Source organism: Ascidiella aspersa, chromosome 4 (assembly GCF_963924565.1).
Source record: "Ascidiella aspersa chromosome 4, kaAscAspe10.2, whole genome shotgun sequence".
NCBI classification, from domain to species: domain Eukaryota; kingdom Metazoa; phylum Chordata; class Ascidiacea; order Phlebobranchia; family Ascidiidae; genus Ascidiella; species Ascidiella aspersa.
The window spans coordinates 7,866,854-7,886,753 of NC_139450.1; the positions used below are offsets into that span (position 1 = coordinate 7,866,854).

The window sequence follows — 19,900 nt, forward strand, 5'->3', positions numbered from 1 at the left end:
AGTGATATAATTTTAAAATGTATTTATCTTTACTAGTACAATTAATTTTGTTTTTGTGCAGTGTTATTTTAGATATTTTATACCTTTGACAAACATGTGACTTCATTGTAGGTGCTTACAATTTAGGAAAATTTTATCCTGACTGTAAAAAGTGTACAAAAATGAGCCAAACAGAGCTGGATAATGGTGATAGGACCTTTCACTACACATATTGTGCTGGCAAAAACAAGCCCACCATTGACATAAAACTACCAGTTAATGTTAGCAAGCTTAAGAATGTTCCGGAACTGGTGGCCAGGGTGATGAACTTCCACAACATTCCCTGCTTCTTGGAAAAAGGTACGTCCTATTTTTAAGCACTGGTGCAGGGTTTTTTAAAGGTTTGGTTTGGGTGACCGCTAAAGAGTTTTAAGAGACCGCAAGTGTTTCATTTAAATATCAAAAAGTTGTAAGTCCAAAATCTGGGAAACCGCTGGAGAAATTTGGGGGACCGTTTCAGTCCCCCAAAACACCTTACAACAAACACTGCACTGGTGTATTTTAGGCGGTTTCTCTTAACCTGCTGGTAAAAACGGATTTTTACTCAACGGTAAATTTTGACAATGGTAGCATGTTATATTTGACTTAAAGTAATGGTATTTTGGACTGAAATGAGTGTCCTGCATTACTTTACTAGTATTTGAATTCAAGTTGTTCAGGCATCCTAGTGTTGTTCATATGTTAATTGATTGCAAGTCATAGATTTATATTCAAAAAAATATTTTTATAAAAAAAAACATTATTGAAATGCTCTTACTTGTTTTTTCTTGTACTGACACTAAAAACGATCAAGAACCACCAATTTAGATGATAAACACAGAAACGTTTTTTTATTATTTTGCCGAAATTGTTTATCATTTAGTAGTATGTTCGCTGATGTAGACTTGAAGTGAGCTTACAAACTAATAATAGTTTTATAAATTTATTTTGTTATGGTTGTTAGTAAAAGATATTTAGGTTTGAATTTCTTGACAATTTTTATAAAACACAAAATTATTGTTTTAATTTAAATTTTATTGTTTTAGAGTTTTGTGATTCACTATCAGACTTCACTTTGCAAGAAAAAACAAACTTACAGCACAATCAAGCGCAAACAGCCCTAGATGCCATAAGAAAAGATCCGTTTCTTATTGATACAATTGCTGGCGCGGTTGCAAAAAAGTATGAACAGGTGCGTTTGTTGTGTCACACTGGTGCTATTAGCCGGTGCAAAAATTGTTGACTTTTTATACAGCAAAACCTTAAAGTTTAGTACACTCACTGAACATTTTTGGCCGTTTACTTAATTTCTTTTACATGCTTTATTTTATTTGTATTTATCTAAATGAATTGCAAATGTTATTACCATTTTTTTTTTTTTACTAAAAACAAATTTTGCAAAAACTGTTCTGTCTGTATAAAGGTATTTATGAAATGATTAAGTCCAAGACAAACCAATGAGAAATATTTTAAATTATGCCACCCACTTTTCAAATAAAGATTTTAAATTAAGCCATTAAGTCCTTTGATAATTTTTTATACAGTTAACCATATTTTTTGGATAGACAATCAAACTTGTTAATGTCTAAGCTAAGTGGTTAAGTTATTAATAAAATGTGAACATGATTCAGACTTGGGCAAAGCATCACAAACCCAATTCGAGCAAACTGAACGAGTTTTCCCTCTCCTACCACTACCTCATTCATTCACCTGCGGTCAGTGTTCTCCTCAAGCTGGAAAAGAAATATCTCGGCATCATGGCAAAAGTATAGCAAAGTATTGGATGTTGAAGTTACAAAAAAAAAAAAAAAAAAAAAACTGTTACATGTTTTTCTTTGATGTTTTTTTGGCATTTAACAAAACTTTTGACCAAGATTTCAAATCACCTAGATTTATTGTAAACATATGTGTATAAATACTTGCTATTGATCATTTTTTCCACAGAAGGTTGTATGTTATATAATGAGTTTTTTAGTTTCTAAGCACATTGATATAAATATTATGTGACCTCTATTAGTCATATAAAAAAAATACTAAAATCTATATATATATATATATTGTGAAACCTTCTGTTGTTAAATAAAAAAATTAAATTAAAGATTTTAAGATTAAACAAAAAAAATGAAGAAAAACATAATTCAGAATGAAACTATGTATTGACAGCTCTAGACGTTTTAAAACCAGCTGCTTCTCTTTTTGTAGTAGGTAAAACATTTTTCAGCCCCTTTGTTCTGCACTAAATTAAAGACCATTAAAGGTGTAAATAAAAAGATTGTTAAGTGACATGCTATGTTTAGTTTCTTTCGGACAAGGAATCGTCGATAGTAAAAATGCAACAACGCCAACAGATGGAAATGACCAGGGCCTGTGAACATGTTGGATTCGCGTACACAGCAAATGATGTCACTATACTGGCATCCAAACACTTAGCTGACATTGAGGTAATATTATTGCATTTCTAACTGGGGCAGTGGTTCTCAACCGGGGTGCCGCAGCACTTTATGGTGCCATTTTTAACACTCAAGGGTGCCAAGAGATATTTAAAATTCTTTTGGACTCCAATTTTTGCTCTATTGGTAAGCTTTTTGATGCATTATTTGTGTACGATAAAAGTGCCAAATATTAAAATTATTTTTTTTCAACCCTGTTGCACTTTTCTGTAGGATGTGGAAGCCAAAAAAGGTTGCAAAACACTGAACTAGGGATCAACAGATATCACTTTTTGGACCGAAAACAACAACCGATTTTTATTTTGCATTTTTTCAGCGATTGCAAAGTCATTGGAAAAACGAAACGGAACAAATCACAACATCGCAAAAAAGAGAATTTAGTGAACTAGTGGTCGGACTTCATAAGGAAATGTTGGCCAACAACAACAAAATCAACACAAATGGACCAATATAGTGGGTGTTGTTTATTTTTTTGTTTAAACTAATTTAAAAGTTGATCGTTGGAAGCATTCTGAGACTTATAAATTGTTGTTGTAGGAATCCTCAAACCTTGTACTACAATCGATGTTTTAAATAAATTTTAAACTAGTCAAAGTTCAACCGATTTTTATAGTAATGTACTAAACTTGTATCTATGTAATAAACTATTTTTTTAAACAATGATGCTAGCTTTTCCGGTTTATAATTTAAAATATGCATATATACATCAGTTTGTAGCAATCTTATGGCACTTTTTTATTGTACACCACTATGTAGCTCACTGTTTCTTAACCTATGGATCACGGCCCAGAACTCAGTCGCTGACTGCAGTAGTTTATATGTTTAGATTAATTGAGATCAGTCCAGAGCTAATTGTCTTTAAAATTTGAGAAAACTATCGGAGAGACACAAAGACATGGCATAACATTTAATTGGAATTTTTTATGCTATTTATGTTGTGTTCACCTATTAAAAAACTTGTTGATAATTAGATCGCCTAAGCTGCACTGCTTTATTTACGCTTAGTATTTGGGCTATGATGAAAAGAGTTGAAAAATACTGCTATAGTTCAATCAGTAACTGATTTTTCAGCCGACTCAAAACCTTGTAATGTAGAAAAGTTTTTACAATCACTAAGATCAGCATTTCCCGGGCTTTTCACCAGGGCTGCAGAGTCTGTTAAAATTACCCATAGTCCAACTCCGGACGGTCAAATGGACGATTTCGTTGAGTCCCGAGTCCGGCCCTTACTACAGCCTGTATTCCGCCAATTTATGTAGTTAAAAAACATGGATATTCAGCAATCCACTCAGGGGTGTAGTATAATTCATTCTCTCACAATACATGGATGGAAAATAGTTCACCATATGCTATTCTACCTTTACAACTCCAGTTGACGGTCCAGTCGGTTTTAAAATTTGGTACATAACAAACCGACTCCTCGAGTCCAGAATCCGACGCCCTACTTTTCACTTCGCAGTCTCTGCGTGCAACAAGTGCTCGACTCGAGCCACGTGAAGCAGTCCTACATCCCGGATGACTCTCTCTTCCTCTCTGCCATCACTTCCTCCTCCTCCACGGCTCCCATCAAGAAGAGCGGCTCCGGAGCGACGATCTCGAGCATGGGAGGAGCCAGCAGCGGGATTGTGATGGAGGAAAGCTTCACAGTGAATCTGGGAGCGCAGTTGAAGACGATGCATAACATCCGGCTCCTCGTAACCGACATCCTTAACTTCTGCAGATACTCCGGAGACGAGTTAGTAAATGTCTGTCCGTTCAGTTTTTGTGCCAGCGCCCTTGTTAAACTTTTCGAGACAGACCCAAATGCCAAGGACAAATTATTATTATTAGTAAAGTTTTTTCGATTCTAATATTTCAGACCTTAGTTCACTATTTTAGTCCATTGTAAATTTTTGTAGTTACTTTTGCGAAAGAAATGCAAGAAGTCTATTTGAAAACAGTCAACCGTAATCGATATAATTAAAATAAAACTCTAATCCTACCACTTTTTTTAGGTACAGTAGCGAAACCAGTTATCAAACTTGAAATTTCAAAGTGGGATAATAAATATAATAATGCTTGAACCACCCAAACCCGCACTTTTACCCAAATAATATTCGTTCATTTAAAAATTATTTGGATGCGTGGTAGGATGGTTGCACTTACCGAACTACTGTAGGCCTAACCAAACCTGTTTTCGGGCGGCGACTGATGGGTAAAAGGCGCTATTTTATAACTGAGATCTTTGAAGAGTTTTATTTCCAAGCTAAAACTGTTAAGAGCATCGTATTGCGTTTTTTTAAGAAAATTTATTGGGTTAGCTGACAAGTCAAAAATACATGGCCTTTTTTAAGATAATCAGCGTTTTAAGATAATCAGACAATAACAACCTGGATTAAGTAAAGAGTCCATGTGGCAAAAGTCGGTAAAGGCATGTCGTGGAACATAAATACAGAGGGTAAACGTGTTTTTGCGAAAGTCAAAGAAAATACATTGTAAAATAACAATAGTATCCTTTCAAAAAGCTAAACAGTTTATCATAGAGATTTATGCCATTTCGCTTGAAATCGTTTTTCAATTTTTTTAATGTTTGCTAGAGATTCTTTACACACTTAAGTGTTCATAAACTTTTCTGAAAAGCTATGAAATATCAGTTTATGTGTCACATGTGGATATCCACTATTTGAACTCTTTATTTCACAACACACAGCGAAATGGACGCCCAGCGCTTTCAAACGGCGATGTCTCTCTATTCGAACTCACTTTCTGCAGTCGTTCTGCTCAGCGACAAAAGAATTGGAAGAAGCACCGGAATCGAACAAGGTACGGGTCCTGTCTTGATTCGAAATGTAACATCAAAACGGTTTAAAGGCAAGACCAGGCCGAGGTATGAGAACGGCTTTTCTATAACAGGGTATTTTGCCGCCGATCCTACGCCAAAGTAGCGTCGGTATTATAGCTACCGCGTAAAAAACAAGGTATCAGTTTAGCGATATAATTTATTATACCTATTGAAATGCTTATTGTCAATGTTTGTTGTGACGTTGGAAAAGTGGTATTCTGGTTACAAAATTAACAAAATAGACCCCCAACCTTTAATAAGGGCGACTGAATAGCAAATAAACATTGTGTTTTGTTTAACGAATCCTTAAATCGCTTTAAACCAGGGCCCACGGGTCATCAAACTATGGCCCGCGTGCCAGATCCAGGCCACCGGCTCAGTTCTTTTATCCCGCGGCACATTTTCGTAATGCTTACTGTTATTGATACTTCATTAAAGAAAATGTTTGTTGTTTGCAAAGCTAAGCTAAATTTGGATGAAATCTAAAACTGAACGAATTCTTTCAAAAGTTTACTGTTTATTTTGACAAGTATTTTTATGTTTTCTTTATGTTATATAATCAAGTAAGGTCAAATAAAAATCTTATATCCAGGCCGAGATGTTCAACATTTACAGTTGTCCGGCCCGCAATCGCGGTTTATTAGAGTTATCCGTCCCTTTATGAACAAACGTGTTCTACCCCTGTTTTATCGCCTCTTAAGAGTTTTCGTCGATATGCAACGCTTCGTCCGAATTCCACTTTCCCCCGCTTGAAGAACAATTGGACGACATTCGAAAGCTGGTGACCGAAACGAAAAGAAATGATGCGGAGTCGGATAACGCGTAAGCACAGTTTGTTATAATTGCGATAAATTCCGCAATTTCCAGTGTTGTTGTGTCACTTGTTATGTGTGTTTTCTTTATGATAAAAATGATTTTTAAGCTATAGAAAAATCATAGTTAAAAATTTAAATCAATTTTAAAGCTAGGTCAAGTTATTAAATTATCGGTTTTCAAAATAATTATTAACCTATCTGTAATTAGTTTTTTAAAACACATAAATGCTGCATTGCAAATATCTTAATGACAAATGTAAGACCACAGTTTTCATGGAAGATAGCAGAAATGTGTCTTCGAACAAAATAGTAGCCCTAGACTATAAATTTTTTTGAATTTATATGTTTCTTGTTTATTATATACCTATCCAAGGTTGTTTTTATGGTTTGGATTTTATGCCTTCTGAAATATTTACTAGACCTTACAAAAGACATACTGCTAATTCTCTGCTGAAGTTATAGAACTAGGCTATATTTTAAAAGACAGTAGGAGCAAATTTTTTTTTTCGCTCCGAAATCACGCAAAAAAGATATCTATTTTGCACAACAATCGAACAGTATTTCCGTAACCATAATCTGCAAAGCACAATTAACCGCGTCATCTTAAGGATGTTCTTCCAACAATCCTTCTTCAATTTTCCTTTCCAGCGCCGAAGACTCTGAAAACGTCGAGCTGACCGAAGGCGAGTTTTACGTCACAAAGCATTCCAACCTCTCGCAAGTCCACGTGGTCTTCCACGTGGTGGCGGACGAGAGTTACCTGCAGAGTAAGGTTTCTATGATGAACGTCACCTCGAGGCACCCGGTCGTTCTGGCGTTGCGGCACATACTCAAGGTTCGTCCATATAAAATTGTCAGAATTATGTTCCCATAAAAGATACACGCAAGTAACAACTGGGTATAGCCCAGTGCTCTTTAACCTTTTTTCGTTTAGTTACGTGGTTGTGACGAACTCGTGCACCCTGTTTACTTAAAAGGTAAACTGAGGTAAAAAGCGATATAAAAAATCATTATGCATATCAATATCATCATGTCAATTAAACCGAGCGGATCTGCCGAAAGTTTTACACACTGTCGGTGAGAGTTGGATTATGGCTGCAGACTGCTTGCGAGGACTAATGTATGTCATAAAACAGAATTCAAACAAATTTTCATATCCTGAATGTCAAATCTTAATGGTTCAATAAATGTTTGTGATGCACCCTTGTATACCTTTTCGTACTGGTGCACCCCACGCATATTTTGGTGCACCCTAGGGTGCTCCGTGCACACCGGTTGAAGAGTACTGATCTAACCCTCTGCTCCGCAACCCTTTTACACTTGCGGCACACCAACAGAGCTAAAACAATTCAGCGGCACACCGACAGTGTGTAAGTGATATCAATTCGGAGCCGAGATGCTTCGTTCTATTCCGGGACCGGTTATTTTGGGCAAAACTACCACCGATCAGATATCAGATATCAGATATCAGATATCGTCATTATCTGGCTTATTTGAGTCTACATATTAATATGTTTAAATATTTTTTTTTATGAAATTGTCAAATTATCTACGTTTGTCATCGTTTGCATTTTATTGTCAATTTGCAAAATAAAACTAAAAAAATTTATTCTTCTGGATTCTGTTCATATATAAATGATTTCTACTTTACTTCTTTATTAGGTTGCGTCGAACCACGACATCCGGACCCTCACAGTCCCCCTTCTTCTCACGCGCGAGCTCACGGAAGAGATCACGTTTCAGTGGTGCGTGAAACGAGCCGAACTCGTCATGAAGTGCATGAAAGGTAAACCCGTCGCCAAGATACGGGCTCCGATATCGGCGGTATGGAGCCGATAGAGATTTTTGGTAGAGATAATATCGGTTCAGACCCGATTCCCGATAGCAAGTGACAGTATCGGTACTCGCCCGACAGTAGGGTAATATCGATGCTGATTCGATTCCAAGCTGACATAGGCCAGGGTTTTTTGTAAATGTGGTGGTTTTCGCCTTGCGGAACACCGGTTGAAAATCACTGCTCAAAACCAGTGGAACTTTTTGACGGAAAAAACTATTTTTAAAGTTGGTAAAAAACATAGTTTCCAACTGCAAAATTAAGAAAACTTTTTATCTAACCGTCAAAAATTTATCGCGGACCGGTGGTTACGAACCACTTTTATAGAACAGGGTTTCTTAAACTGGGTTAAATTATAAATAAGACGGTTTTGCATCGAATGTTTTTGGAATTTACATTGTTTGGACCGGAAACAGTACATTTATAAAGTCCATTGATCGTGTGACGTCAATTTATGACATCATCTCTGAAAATTTGTTGTAGACACTGGTCTATGCTAAGCAAAAAAAACTTTTTAGGGGTCCGCGGTAAAAAAAGTTTAAGCACCCCTGTTCTAGAGTCTAGACCAGCGTGGTCCAACTGCAGGCCCGCGGGCCAAAGAGTTCAGCTTTTTCGGCCCGCGAACTGATATCAGCTTTGGTTCAATCTGGCAATATCACTTTAATTTTAGTTTTTTAATTTTTTGGTGTTGAAATTATTTCATAACTACCGTAACTGAACAAAGGTATACATTCCATAAAGTTAGTATATATATGCTATAGACTATGTATAATTTGCCAGCAATAAGCCTAAGAATCGCAGTTTAAAAACATTGGCCCGCAAGATAAAAAAAAAACTTGTTTTTGGCCCGCGATGAAAAGAAGTTGGACCACCCTGGTCTAGACCATCCAGGGCCAAAAAATGTCAAAAGTAAACCGCCAAAAACTTATTGTGACAGGCTTCATGATGGAAATGGCGACTTGGGACGGCGGCTTATCGCGAAACATCAACTTTGTAGTTCCGCCCGGGGTGTCAGAGGAGGCCTTTGACCGGCTCCGTTCCGCGCTGCCCGAGGTCTTTCGGACCACCTCGGCCCGGAACCTGACCCCGGCCCACCGGAGGCCCAACGCTAAGCAGTAACGTCACACTGGGCCTCGGCCTATGTGGACGAGCCGTTAAACTGTCTGTAGCGTTGACACTTTGTTTGCGTTGCAATGTGAATCTGTATGGCGTAAACTTCTGTCAGTCGTGACGTCACCCTCACGCTGAGCTTTTCGATTTTTTTTTTTGTTTTTTTAACGATTTTGTATAATTTACATTTTTTTATTCCAATAGTTTGGACCAAAAACTACTTGGCTCCGATGCGACCGCGATTGAAAAGTTCATTAGAAGTCAAACATACATAGTGAAAAATCTAGTCGGGTCAAGTTTGTTTTTGTAACCTAATATTGGGATCATATTTTTTTGTAATGGATTATTTATCCGCAGAATTGAATTTGTGATTAAATACTTTTTATGCATGAACGCCGATGTCTGGCGGATTCGTTTTTCTGCAAGTTTGTTTAAAATGTTTAGTTATTTAGTTGGTTCGAATATGCTTTTCAAGCTGGTTGATAAATGGTTTAGAACTAAACTTATGTCCTCGTTCCGTTTTTTAGGTCGTTCGTTGTGGTAAAGTATGTCTCATATCTGACATTTTATTCCCATATGTGTGACAAAATTATTGCGGTCCGACACCAAATGACGTATTGCTATGCCTAATCAAAATAGAAAACATGAAACGTTTAAAGGTATTTTTCTATGGTACTAAGCTAAAATTTTCTTTAGCATCGAACTTTAGTTACCTCCAGTGGTCAACCTACTATTTTTTGATGTGTCGACTTCTGTTTTTATTGGTATGTAGCAAACTAATCCATATAGAGCTCGTATATGGACGGGAGGATAACACGTGCTTATTTTCTGTAATTGGCGTCAGTACAGAACTCTTCAGCTATTATTGCTTTCACAAACGTCCAGACTGGTGTTTATAACCCGAGTATTATTTTTCGTTTTGATTCTTCCATCGCCATAGTACTGTCTTCAATCATTTCAAGTGCAATAAACTGTCTTCGCAACTCTGTTTGTTGTATTAAGATAAGGTTGTCCAAAAAGTCGTCTTAAAAAATATAATATATATATCGACGCTCAAATAATAAAAGTTTTAAGGTCAGACACAGATGTTTAAAAACACATTATACATATTGATATTAGTGTGTGTCATACTGTCATATGATGGCTAAATAAAGTTTTCGAATTTAAAAAATCGTCACATGGAATTTATAATGCAGTTTTAGGTGAAGAACATGGTCATCAAATTTGAAAATATTATATGGGTGCGAGCCACAATAAAATATTTATTGCATGAACAAACGAGAAGCGATACTTCCAGGTATTTACGATACACGTACAATAATTTACCTCTGTAACGTACGCTATCTGGAATTCACGAGCGAACAGTGAGACTGCTAATTTTGGCTTGACATGCCAGCGCTTAAATAACGCATTCCAGCTGGCGGTAATTAAATTTCGCTACAACGCGGTTCGGCGACGCAACGAAAAACAGAATATTCTGAACAATTTACAAAATAGATCAGCAATATGCTGTCAATTTGATGAATAGCCTACACACAAGTTGGTGTGACGACGTCACGATCTACCAGACTGTTTAAACTGAATGATCGGGATGTGGCCCGATCGTATGGAGCGCATGCCGCTACAATTGTAATTTTTTGCCAGGTAAAGTTTCAATATTATACGCTATTTAGGAAAATGTATTACATTGGTTTTATAGGGTGAAAATAAGTCCATAAATGTAACACAAATGGTCTTAATACACTTGTTACATTTATTATTCCTTTAGAAACGAATTACTGGATACTAATTATAGATACTTAAATACAGTAACCGATTTTACTACTCCGTCGCTGCAAAGAACAACGGGTCTTTCTTGCTTTTGTAGAGAAAGAGGCCGTTTTGTTTTCTGTTTCTACTCATCACACCTCTGCTGATTATCCGGTCGTAGCCTTCTCTTCACTTCTGACTGTAGCCCAAACATGACCACTGACCTCAGTCACTTGCTCACACAACATTCTATGCTGCAATTTCATGAGGGACAGACATGGGATTCTCATAGAAAGCTCTGACTTAAACGTTAGTGAGACTGCAGGTGAGAGGATGTCACTCTTCTCTCGTTCTTATTTCTCGTCCACGTGACAATTCCCCCAAACTGTATTTTTGTCTATGTTAACTACGTAAATGCAAAAATCGCGCTTCACCCGACTTCACAATATGTGGATTACATCATTTTTACACCAAAGGCGTCGTCAACGCATACCCGGTGCTCGAAAATGAAAGTCTTGAAAACGTAAACATATAAAGGCGTTTTTTTCGCTATGTGCGATCTTTGTAATGTTGATTTTGTATTAATTATAACACCTCTCCAACTTAAAACTTTAGCAAAATATACGAACCGTGTGGGGTTCTTCAGGTTACGTTTTTTATGACGTCACGTTTAGATGTTATTTTACAACGTCACATTTTGCCTTCACGTTGTGACGTCATCTATGAAAAAAATGTCATGACCCCTAAAACCAAAATCCTAGATCCGTTGCTGGATACGAGTGCAGTTATCGTCGATCAAAATGACTTTCTGAAGAGCTAGACAGTGGTTCCCAAACTTTTTGGCTCGCGGCACACTAAAAATGACTTAAATATTTTGGCACACTTTTAACAGAACAAGAATAGAGTCATTTTACAATCGCCCTTCACAAACGACAAACTATATGTACTGTCTCAATGTGATTAATTTTTAATGGGTAGTGCGTATTTAAGTCCAAATTTCTTGCGTGTATGGCTATTGGTAGTACAAATACTCTATTTTCCAAAATTACAAAAATTTTCGCGGCACACTTGACAATCTCTCGAGGCACACTAGTGTGCCGCGGCACACAGTTTGGGAATCACTGGGCTATAACATCAGTCATTGTAATGTACAGTTGTACACTGTTTTGTTTACACTGACAAAGCATTTTATTCAGCCCAACAGTCATTAAACTTTATTTAACTGGTGCCAATTTTGTTTGTGTTTTATCATAGCATAAGATGGGACGTATTTTTGAAGTTAAACATAAACCAATGTCGCCTATCGCTAAAAGCATGCGCTTTGTTATATGACACAGATTTCTGTCAGTTGATAAATGAACACAAGTCATGTTTCTATCTGACGATCAGTTTTCGTTCGTGATCGACAGTCAGCAAAAGCGCCCGTTTCGTGTCTAGATCGTTAACACGCGAACATAACAACAGCAACAGGCTTTGTAATATTATATAAGCGCAATTAAGTTTTCTTAAAGGAAACTTGACATTATGCAGCACGAGAAAAAGAGTGAAACGCGGCTGTATAAGCGAAGATGGGCTTTTTTAGCTGTGCTGATGTTTCTTCAGTTTTTGGCCGGTTGGAGCTTTGCGTGTTTTGGACAAATCAGTAACTTCTACGTCAGGTTCTTTCGCGTACACTACAGCCTTGTAAATTGGCTGACGATTGCTGACACTTTAGCACCAGTGGTATCTACTCTACCTCTTGCTTGGCTCGCCTACAAAGGGGTTCTAGGCTTCAGAAACCTGTCGATAACCGCTGCGGTATTCTCAGTTTTGGGATTTATGTGTATCACAATCTCGACTTCTTACCGAAGTTGCTTTGCTGTGGCTTTTCTCGGACAGATTTTTAACAGTTTCGCAATGCAGTTGGTAATGACCACGCCGCCCATTTTTGCTGTGCTGTGGTTTCCAGAGAAGGAAGTGGGTACAGCAATTTCTGTCAACTTGATTGGAACATTTCTAGGTGGAACACTAGGGCTCATTATACCTTCAACTTCGCTCCATCTTGACTTCTTAAACTCCACAACTGCTGAAGACGAGTTGTTGGACGACAACCACACACTGATGACCATTTACGTTTTATTCACAGCTCTTGTCGTGATTGTCACCATTTTTCTTGTGATATTTGTAACCGACCGTCCACCAACGCCTCCTACTGAAGCACAGAGGATTAAAACGGATTCATTGCTGTCCAAAGTAGTTCGGCAAAGTTTCTGGTCTAAAATTAAGTCCATTTTCACTGACAGAACTGCCGTTTTAGCAATAACGGCTATGGGAATCATTTGGCAAATAGCTGTGGTGGAATTCACGAGCATGTCGCGAATCATTGAAGATTTCGTTCAAAATCATGACGCAATGGGTGCCTACGTCATGACCATCTTCTACATCGGCTCGGCAAGTGGGGCATTGGCGTTTGGAAAAGTGGTGGATATTTACAAACGGTACAAGATATTGTCGCTCGCCGGTGCAAGTATGGCATTCATTTCCTCGGTCGCTATTATCGTAAGTGTTAAATACAAAAACTACTTGGGGCTTTGTATCTCCAACCTTGCATTTGGGGCTGCTTGTCAAGCTTCGCTCGTCGTCGGCTATGAGATTGTCACTCAACAGACATTTCCGCTGGACGAAAACTTTGTTTCCATTTTTGTAGTCGGCGTTTTACTGCCGACAACCGCGCTGTTTGGTGAAATCGGGGCAGTTATCTTCAAGGCCTGGGGCAGCGTCCCTGTTCTAATTTTTCAGAGCGCAGCCCTACTGATTGGCCTGATTATTACTTGTTTTTTTACCATTGACAACAAGCGACTAGCTGCCGATAAAGGCTTGCCAAATGCTGATGAAGAAATGTCAGAAACCATGTCGTTGCTGAACGGGAATACTAATGACACCAGCTAGCTAATGCTTTTCATACCATGAACACAGTGGCGTAGCCAGCCGAATTTTTTTTTTTTGGGGGGGGGCAAAGAGTTGGAATTTTTTGTTTGGCTTTTGTTATTGTATTAACTGCCGTAACGAACACAAATAACAATCCTAGCAAACCGTTTCGAGCAGCAACGGACTGAGTGTTAACGCAAATGTAGTAAAACTACGTTATTGTATAGAAAACGTTATATTTTCTACATCGTTTGTGACGTAACAAGGCATGACAATTGAAGATGTGGCATGTCTTTTATCGACTGTTGTGGTACTGCTCATAAGTGCTAAAAAAAACAAATTTTTAAGAGTAAAATATTTATAAATTTCGGTGGGGGGGACATGGCCCCTCAGGCCCCCCTGGCTCCGCCTATGCATGATTGACATAACATTATACGCTTGTGTGCATGTGCTGCTTTAAACTGTATTTATTGAAAGCGCAATTCTTCTAAATTGCTAACTGTAAATTAAATACCCAAATCTAAAAATATGCATATTGGAATTTGAAGCATTTTTTTTACGTTTCGATTTAGTGGCGTTACAAGAACAGGGGGTGACCTCTTGCTTTTTGATTTTCTGGTTACGCCCCTGGTTGCCCCCCCCTGGAAAATTTTCTGCGGGCGCCCCTGGGTGCAAATAAATAAATTTATTCACCCAAGATCCATGGTTTGAAAAAATTCAACCACATGCCATTTCACCTTTACAATTTATCGTTCAACCACACACTGATGACCATTTACGTTTTATTCACAGCTCTTGTCGTGATTGTCACCATTTTTCTTGTAATATTTGTAACCGACCGTCCACCAACGCCTCCTACTGAAGCACAGAGGATTAAAACGGATTCATTGCTGTCCAAAGTAGTTCGGCAAAGTTTCTGGTCTAAAATTAAGTCCATTTTCACTGACAGAACAGCCGTTTTAGCAATAACGGCTATGGGAATCATTTGGCAAATAGCTGTGGTGGAATTCACGAGCATGTCGCGAATCATTGAAGATTTCGTTCAAAATCATGACGCAATGGGTGCCTACGTCATGACCATCTTCTACATCGGCTCGGCAAGTGGGGCATTGGCGTTTGGAAAAGTGGTGGATGTTTACAAACGGTACAAGATATTGTCGCTCGCCGGTGCAAGTATGGCATTCATTTCCTCGGTCGCTATTATCGTAAGTGTTAAATACAAAAACTACTTGGGGCTTTGTATCTCCAACCTTGCATTTGGGGCTGCTTGTCAAGCTTCGCTAGTCGTGGGCTATGAGATTGTCACTCAACAGACATTTCCGCTGGACGAAAACTTTGTTTCCATTTTTGTAGTCGGCGTTTTACTGCCGACAACTGCGCTGTTTGGTGAAATCGGGGCAGTTATCTTCAAAGCCTGGGGCAGCGTCCCTGTTCTAATTTTTCAGAGCGCAGCCCTACTGATTGGCCTGATTATTACTTGTTTTTTTACCATTGACAACAAGCGACTAGCTGCCGATAAAGGCTTGCCAAATGCTGATGAAGAAATGTCAGAAATCATGTCGTTGCTGAACGGGAATACTAATGACACTAGCTAGCTAATGCTTTTCATACCATGAACACAGTGGCGTAGCCAGCCGAATTTTTTTTTTTGGGGGGGGGGCAAAAAGTTGGAATTTTTTGTTTGGCTTTTGTTATTGTATTAACTGCCGTAACGAACACAAATAACAATCCTAGCAAACCGTTTCGAGCAGCAACGGACTGAGTGTTAACGCAAATGTAGTAAAACTACGTTATTGTATAGAAAACGTTATATTTTCTGGTTACGACCCTGGTTGCCCCCCCCCCTGGAAAATTTTCTGCGGGCGCCCCTAGGTGCAAATAAATAAATTTATTCACCCAAGATCCATGGTTTGAAAAAATTCAACCACATGCCATTTCACCTTTACAATTTATCGTTTGAGGGCTATAATCAGTTTTAATATAGTGGCATTTTTTTCGCGCTTCGCGCGACGTCTTGTGGCCTTCTTCAAATTCGACTTGAATTGCATATTTTCGCACAATTTCAAACGTAATAACAAGTTCATTAACTTATTTGTTTTATACCGTCAGAGTATGACGTCACATTGCGTGTATTTGAGATCCTATTTTTGACCCGGCCCGCCACAACATTTTAAGTTTCGGCCCGCGGTTAAAAATAATTGCCCACCCCTGTCTTAGAGTGTGCTTAAAGAGCATAATTTTGCGTTAACCATCTCTGCGCTAATATCCGATGTTGGTGTAACATCGGATATTAGCGCAGAGACCGAACATCGAGGAACATACTGCATGCGTATAACTCGACGTATTTCAGCGAGAAAAAAAGAAAGAAGGTTTGACTTAGAGTTGTCAATTGTCGAATACACACTTGCTAATCAGTAGGGCGAATATTTTTTGACTTGTCAAAAAAAGTCAAAATTTACATGTTAGGTCAAAATTTGTTAAAATTATTGCAAGTCAAAATCGATTAAAAATGCACAGAATTCGTTTACAAAATTAAAAAACACTATATTTAACTATATCGTTTAGTTGAAATTTTATCATGAAAATTTAGTTTTGAGTTGTATTTAACGACATATTAACTGTATTATGCCTTCAATATAGCAAAATAAATACGGTATACGCGAGCTTGCAGAATTAAATATCCAGGCCTTAATCACATTAGGCTCAGCTAGAACTTTGATTTTACATTATAGTTGTTTATCTCTAAAAACAAATGTATTGAACAGTATTGGCTGTCTTTTCGATAACTAGATTTTTGCTAAAATTTTGAAATTATCTTTAAGTTGTGGGCTTATTTCAACTGTTTACACAACATTTTTCTAAAATACACTTTTTTCAAATGACAAACATAACAATAAGCATTTTCATGAGTTGCAAATAAGCTCGAAAAAATATCTGATTTGTTTTGTCCGTACGTCAGTAAAACATCAAAAACGTGTGGTTGACGACGCCAAGGCACTAATGCAGTACTTCAAACAAAAATATGCTGTTTAAATCAATGATTTTTCAATAGGTCAAAATTTTGTCAAAAAAGTATATTTTTAGGTCAAAATTTGTCAAAATTTCAATTTTTTAGGTCAAAATTTCTCATGTTTTAGGTCAAAAAATATTCGCCCTACTAATCAGTCAACCTAAACAAATACCGAAAGAGAAAAACTTCCAGCGTTTACGGTCAACCAAACAAAAGACGAAAAACTGCGTTTTGCACTCGATTGTGGTTTCGCATTAGATTAAGACGCGTGACCCAATAACTTAAAAAGCACGCCGCTTCGAACAGTTTGTCAAACAATGACAAAAACGAACAAAAAAACGATAATATCACTTACAAAAACGGGGTAAGAACACCGCCCCCTGGATACGCCATTGGGGCAATGGATAATGTATAATATTTTTAACCTTTATGAGTAATATGTATTACACTTAAAAATAATACTAATAATCGCATTTTGAAATTCCAGGGGGGGGGCAAGTGCCCCCCCTTGGCCCCCCGTGCGGGCGCCATGTTTGCACCCCTATGAGTGGATTGCTTAATATCCACCTTATTTTGTTATGTAAATGGGTGTAATACCGGCTGTAGGATTGGAGCTGAAATCGACGAAATTGCCTATTTGGCCGGAGTCGAACTCGTTTGTTTAACGGACTCCGCAGCCTTGGTCAAAACGTAGGATATCACATAAAATTACAAATATCACGCAAAAAACGGCAAATTAACGTTTATCTAGCAAGACGTCCAGAGGCCGACGTATGCTCTCGCAGTAGGCTAGCAATTCGAAACTGGTCAGCACTCTTGAAATCGTAAAGGTGGAATAGCAGGGTGGACCATTTTGGTTACCAGGATGGGTGGAATACAGGGCTATCGAGTCGGAATGGGATGATACGGAACATGACAGAGTTTTTGTTAATGGCGATGAAGTCGGCGAGATAGCCTATAGCCTAATTCGGCCTTGGTTACACTCGTTGTGTTAACCCACTCCGTAACGTAACGCAGTATGTGTGGCGAACTCGCTTGCTTAAATCCACGCCAATGACGTCATTTTGGGGTAAATATCCCTGCCTAGTGAATTGACATTAAAATGTAGGCCTTTTTAGCATATACCGGTACTGTATATCATAATATTTTGGCGTAGAATTTCGGCAAAAATGCCTATTGGTGCGAATCTTTCGCGAACACAAAGTAGGGAATGCAGTCGAGTAAGAAAAGGGACTATTATGCGCTATTTATCGCGATTCAAACAGTTTTTTTTTATTTCGTTTTACGTTTGAAGTAAATTAATGATCGTCAAATTTGGCCGAAATACGAAAATCCTTAATTATAGAGTTGCACATTTGCAATGAATCAAACTCATTTAAACGTTACACCTTTCATTTCCTACTTCATAGTTTGGCGTTATTTCGGTAGAATAACCTATTTTTTGATGAGTATTCCCGACCAATCTTTGGCATAATTCACCTATATACCATCCGCAGCACTAGGGTTGTCGCTGCTTTGAGAAAACATAGAAATGATAAACCCACCGATAAAAAACAAAATCGCCCTCTCATTTTGAGAAAGTTGTTTTCTAATTAAACACGTGACACATTAAAAAGCACGTGGTATTTTCTGCCAAAAATAACCTCAAACGAAACAAAAGTTATGCTCATTTACCGTACATTTTTGCGCAAGTAAACACTAAACAACGCACGGAATACTGCTATGTATGTAAATGTAACCAAGACCGAAACTTGAAAAACAGTTCCTCTTTTTTGAAAAACGGTTCCTCTTTCTTACCAGGCAAAACACAGTTCCTATTTTTTACCATGCAACTATTTCGACCAAGTCAAGGTAATAGTATCAATTGCCGTTTCTAAAGTCAGCCTTTATTTATTTGGATCATTGTATTGTTTGTTTTAAGGATTTCGTGTGACGAGTGACGGTAGTTAGCTTTAGCTTGGAACTTTTTTGCTTTTGTTGTCTCTTTTTTCTCAAAGAAGAAGAAACTATGGCTGAGTAAGTATAAACTCCTAGTAAAGTCTTTTCAAAAATAACTTAAGTCCAAGCCAAGTATTTTACAACAATCAGCAAGTTGCAGTCCTTGTTATTCGTTGCCCAAGGGAAATTCAATTCAAGTCATTAGCAAATCAAATTAACGGCGCTGGTCTAGAATCCTACCACAACGAAACACCATTTGGGTTAGGGTGCGGGTTAGCGTTTGGGTTAAGGTGGGTCAAGTATTATTATTAAACAAAGAATATAATAATACTTGACCCACCCACACCCGAACGCTAACCCGCACCCTAACTCAAATTTTGTGCGTTGATTTTAGAACTGTGGTAGGATTCTAGACCAGCGCCAAATTAACTTATAAAGTCAAATCATTTACATAAAAATTTGATAAATTTGCCTGCTAGCCTATGAGCAATATTTCAACTAAAAAATATAAAAACGCAATATATAGAAAGCAAATTGTTTAACAGCAAAACTTAAGATAAACAACCCAGTTTTATTAGAAAATATGTTACGAAAACACTTAATTTTAACCGAAGTTGTTTGACACAATGACTTAAGTCAAATCAAGTCATGTTTCCAAAACATTAAGTAAAATTATTTTGCCTAAAAAACTTAAGTTGAGTCACGTCATTTTAAAATTCAGTGACACAAGTCAAGTAATTAACTGAAGTCATTAGAGTCTTAGTTTAAAATGTCATTAGGTATGTTCTATTGTTTCCTACCCAAGAGACAGGCTAATAGTCTATAGGGTCTTTCTTAGGTTATCTACCTGACTGCAACAAAAAAATTTAAATGTATTAAGGAATCTTAAAACTAGAAAATCAAACTATATAATACCACAACGCGAACCAAACCCAAACCAATTTTCACTCACTAATGGGTGTATGAGATTCCTTTTTTCGGCAAGTACAACTGTGAGTCCCACCTGCACTTGCAAAAATCAAGTTTACCCTGATTTTTTCAAATGTGAAACAAACAGGATGCACTTTTGGCCTTACTTTGCCGCCCTAATTTTTGCGGTTGGGTAGCAGCAAAATCTTGTAGAATTCTGACTTGTTTTCCACACAGCTTTGAGCAAATCAGTTTAATGGTATTTAGTTCAAATGATTAGTTGTAAGCACATTTATATGGCCAATCTAAATTAGGGTTCCTCTCCGGGAATGTTTCGAC

The 19,900-nt window shown here is 37.6% G+C and overlaps 2 protein-coding genes across 2 annotated transcripts; both read left to right on the forward strand.

Moving 5' to 3' along the window:
• Positions 1–161: 161 nt before the first annotated feature.
• LOC146146956 (FERRY endosomal RAB5 effector complex subunit 3-like) lies at positions 162–9,422 on the forward strand. Its single transcript, XM_083386475.1, has 12 exons — positions 162–339; positions 1,065–1,210; positions 1,650–1,784; positions 2,316–2,459; positions 2,785–2,921; positions 3,928–4,203; positions 4,903–4,905; positions 5,158–5,270; positions 5,991–6,111; positions 6,753–6,939; positions 7,767–7,890; positions 8,876–9,422. Exons 1-12 carry the CDS (start codon positions 162–164, stop codon positions 9,055–9,057), a joined length of 1,746 nt encoding a protein of 581 aa, XP_083242601.1. The 3' UTR covers positions 9,058–9,422.
• A 2,899-nt stretch (positions 9,423–12,321) lies between these two features.
• Positions 12,322–13,725, forward strand: LOC146146957 (putative MFS-type transporter C09D4.1). The gene has a single exon (XM_083387888.1). The coding sequence runs from the start codon at positions 12,322–12,324 to the stop codon at positions 13,723–13,725; it is 1,404 nt and encodes a 467-aa protein (XP_083244014.1).
• Positions 13,726–19,900: the final 6,175 nt, after the last annotated feature.